General features: G+C 44.0%; 1 pseudogene across 1 annotated transcript; it reads right to left on the bottom strand.

Annotated features, from left to right (window-relative positions):
* Window positions 1-2: 2 nt before the first annotated feature.
* On the bottom strand, window positions 3-1,361 carry TEOVI_000367100:pseudogene (annotated as a pseudogene). Its single transcript has one exon. A coding segment is annotated over exon 1 (1,359 nt).
* Between the last annotated feature and the right edge of the window lie 1,605 nt (window positions 1,362-2,966).

Here is a 2,966-nt window from a genome sequence, read left to right as displayed (position 1 = left end):
GAATCTTTGCATTCTTTTCCTTCCCATTTGCAGCCCTGAGTGGTGCCGCATGTTTTTTCGTCTTTTCCTGCACATTTCTCCTCTTTCTTGTCATCTTTTTCTTTGTTTTCTTCCTCCCCTTTCTTTTTGGGTTTGCAAACTCCGTCTACCAGTTCGCATTCTCCGGTGCAATCATCTCCCTTTTTTCCAATGCATTTTTTGTCTTTTGTGTCATCAACTTTTGGGGCGTCATTTTGCTTTTGCTGCTCCCTTTCTAGTTCTTTAGTAAGGATGCGTGCTAAAGCGTCGCCTACTGAACTTATGGTGTTGAGGGTCGCTACTTTGTCGTACTTTTCATTATCGCCATCTGCTCGTGGCGCTGTGATTTTGTTTAGTTCTTCCCAGACATTGCGCTCAAAATGTTCGCCGCCTTTGCCGTAGGCCGCTTCTTCCGCGTCTTTAACTGCTTGGTCATCCCCGCTCGTTATTTTGTTCGCCGCATATTTTTTGCTTAAGGCCTTCAGTACCGCCAGTTTAAAGTTGCTAGCGCTGCTAATGTCTGAAAATCTTCGTATGCTCTTGGTGCACGTTGTTGTGTATGTCTGTTTGCGGAGCTTGTCTATTGCTTTGTGCGCCTGCGTGTTGTTGTCTGCCATTAAGTCCACTTCGTTGACCGCTGCTACTCCTTTTGCCTGCGCGTTCGTTGTCCAGGCTTGAGGCGGGCTGCTGCCGCTGTTGTAAGATAGGTCCAGGTTTAGCTGCCCATTGTTGCCTATGGCGGCTGCGTGGCAGCCGGTGCCGCCTGAGGCTTGACATACGGCTTCGAGCTTTGCATGTGTCAGGACCTTCGGCGGCTCGTCTTCCAGTTTTTCTTGTTCCATTGTTATCCTTTGCTGTGAATCCTGTTCCGGGCAGCTTGCTTGGGATATCTTGCCTATTGATTTTTGTGTCATCTGCGCTGCTGTGATGTAGCCGTTTGCGTCTGTTGTTATGTAAAGTTTGCTGGGCGAATTTAGCAAATGCTGTGCCGCTTGATATTTGGCTATGGCTCCCGCCACTGTCTGTCTAGCTGTTCGAATCAATGGCCTTGCCGTGTTCAAGCTGTCTTGACATGCTGTTATTATTTCGGCCCCTGCAGCTAGGATGGGTATCGCTTGCCTCTTGAACGTTTCTGTGCCTAGCTGCGTCGCCGTGACAAGCTTCAAGAGATCAAGAGTTGCTCCCGCGAGCCACTCCTCTGCTTGTTCGAATGGAACTGTGTACAGTTCCAGCCTGTCTTGTAGCCGCTTTGCGCAGGTACAGCCGCTGTCGCACGCTTTCAGTTTTTGAGCCTCTGCTGAACCTAGTCGTGCCGGTGCGCAGCTTATTATTGCCAGTGCTGCGATTAGGTGCCTCCTCATTGTAGTTTGCTCTGTTTCAATGTCTAAAAATCCCTCGTTTTTGGACCTGGTTATGGAGATTATGAAGTTTTTGTATTGTAGTGTTTTTTTCACTAGTAAACCTAGCAAAGGCACGCGCTGCTGTTGTGATTATAGTGCGCTCGGTGTTCAAGTTAGTGCAGTCTGTAAAAATGTAAGTTAATATCGCTGAAAATCTGTGTATATATATATATATATATCAAAAATCGCTCTGTTGTTGTCTGTAGTATTCACGCTACTTAGAACATCAAAATATTGCTGTGATATATAAAGCCATTTGCCCTGTGGTCGTACTAGCTTGGAATTTGTTTAGTTTGTGTGCAGCCTGGAAGTGTTGCGATATATGGGCTCATACTTATTCTATGGTTTCTCTGCTAGGTCCGGTACTGCCGCTGGCCAAGATGTTTTGTCAGCAAGGCTCTAAGTTTCAGCTCTTCTGCTATTGCGCAGTTGTCCTTCGCCACTGCTGTTTGAAGATGGTTGTGTTCTTCCTCATATTCTTTCAGCGTTGTCAGTTTCTGGTGAAGTTTTGGGTTCTGGCAGCTGCTCAACTTCCAGCAAGATCAGCCTCAAATAGTGCCGTTTGTCTTGCTAATAATTTTTATCCGCAGATGCTTTTTGTACGCCAGAGTTTCTAATAGTAAAAATCTTGTATTTCTTTTTTATTTAAGTCAACTGGTCTTCTAATGCAACCTAACTTCTTATATCAACCACAACTGTCGCTGCTATTATTGCTTTCTTTTAGCTTCTCAACACATAAAGTGGTAATAGTGATGTCATACTTCTGAAAAATTACTCTTCACTACTGTTTACTGCTTGCTATTAATAAGTCGAATAGAAAAGCATTAATTCCACAAGATATCGAATCTTCAAAATCATTATTTTAGCCACACTTTCTAAACTTTTGTATGATTCATTCTAGGAAAAAGTAAATGATTACTTCTATATGATTAATGTAAATACATCTATTTGCAGAAGCAGTCAAGTATCACTGCTTCTACCCTACATTCTGATGCAGTGACGGATTTCAATGATGTTTTTTCGTGATTTTTGGGTGATGTTTTACGGCTGCTGCTAGTCTTTTTAATGTAGTATTGGCTTTGGCATTTAGCGAAGGGTGGGTTTGGGCGTCACCTGGTTGTGCCGTGTTTTGTTGTTACCTGTTGGCGTCTGTGCGCCGGCCGACGCTCGTCGAGTCCGTTTGTACGGATTTTATGAGCCTGTCCTTTTTGCCCAGATTCTTGCATGTACGTCATGAAATTTTAAATGAAAATAATACAGTATCAAAAGACCTCTTGAATTCAGGCTGCCAACGGTGCTATAATATGGTTTGTGTTGGTGTTTTTTGCCTATGCTTGCTGTGGATTCTCTAATTCTTTCACACACTGTTCGTTCTCTCTGCACTATTGTCGGCTGGCATCGGTGCCTTGCTTATTATGGGCGTAAGTGGCTTTGCAGTGGTCGAGTTGTGGCATATTCTGCTTCTCTTCCAATCTTTTTCCTCCCTTTTGTTATTGATATAAGTTTCTTACTGCCATTCTAACTTGTAGATTGGCGCAAGTGGTGTCC

This window comes from Trypanosoma equiperdum (assembly GCF_001457755.1).
Source record: "Trypanosoma equiperdum strain OVI genome assembly, contig: ctg_783, whole genome shotgun sequence".
NCBI classification, from domain to species: Eukaryota; Euglenozoa; class Kinetoplastea; order Trypanosomatida; family Trypanosomatidae; genus Trypanosoma; species Trypanosoma equiperdum.
Note: the sequence above shows the minus strand (reverse complement) of the source record. Positions and strands in the feature narration are given on the sequence as shown.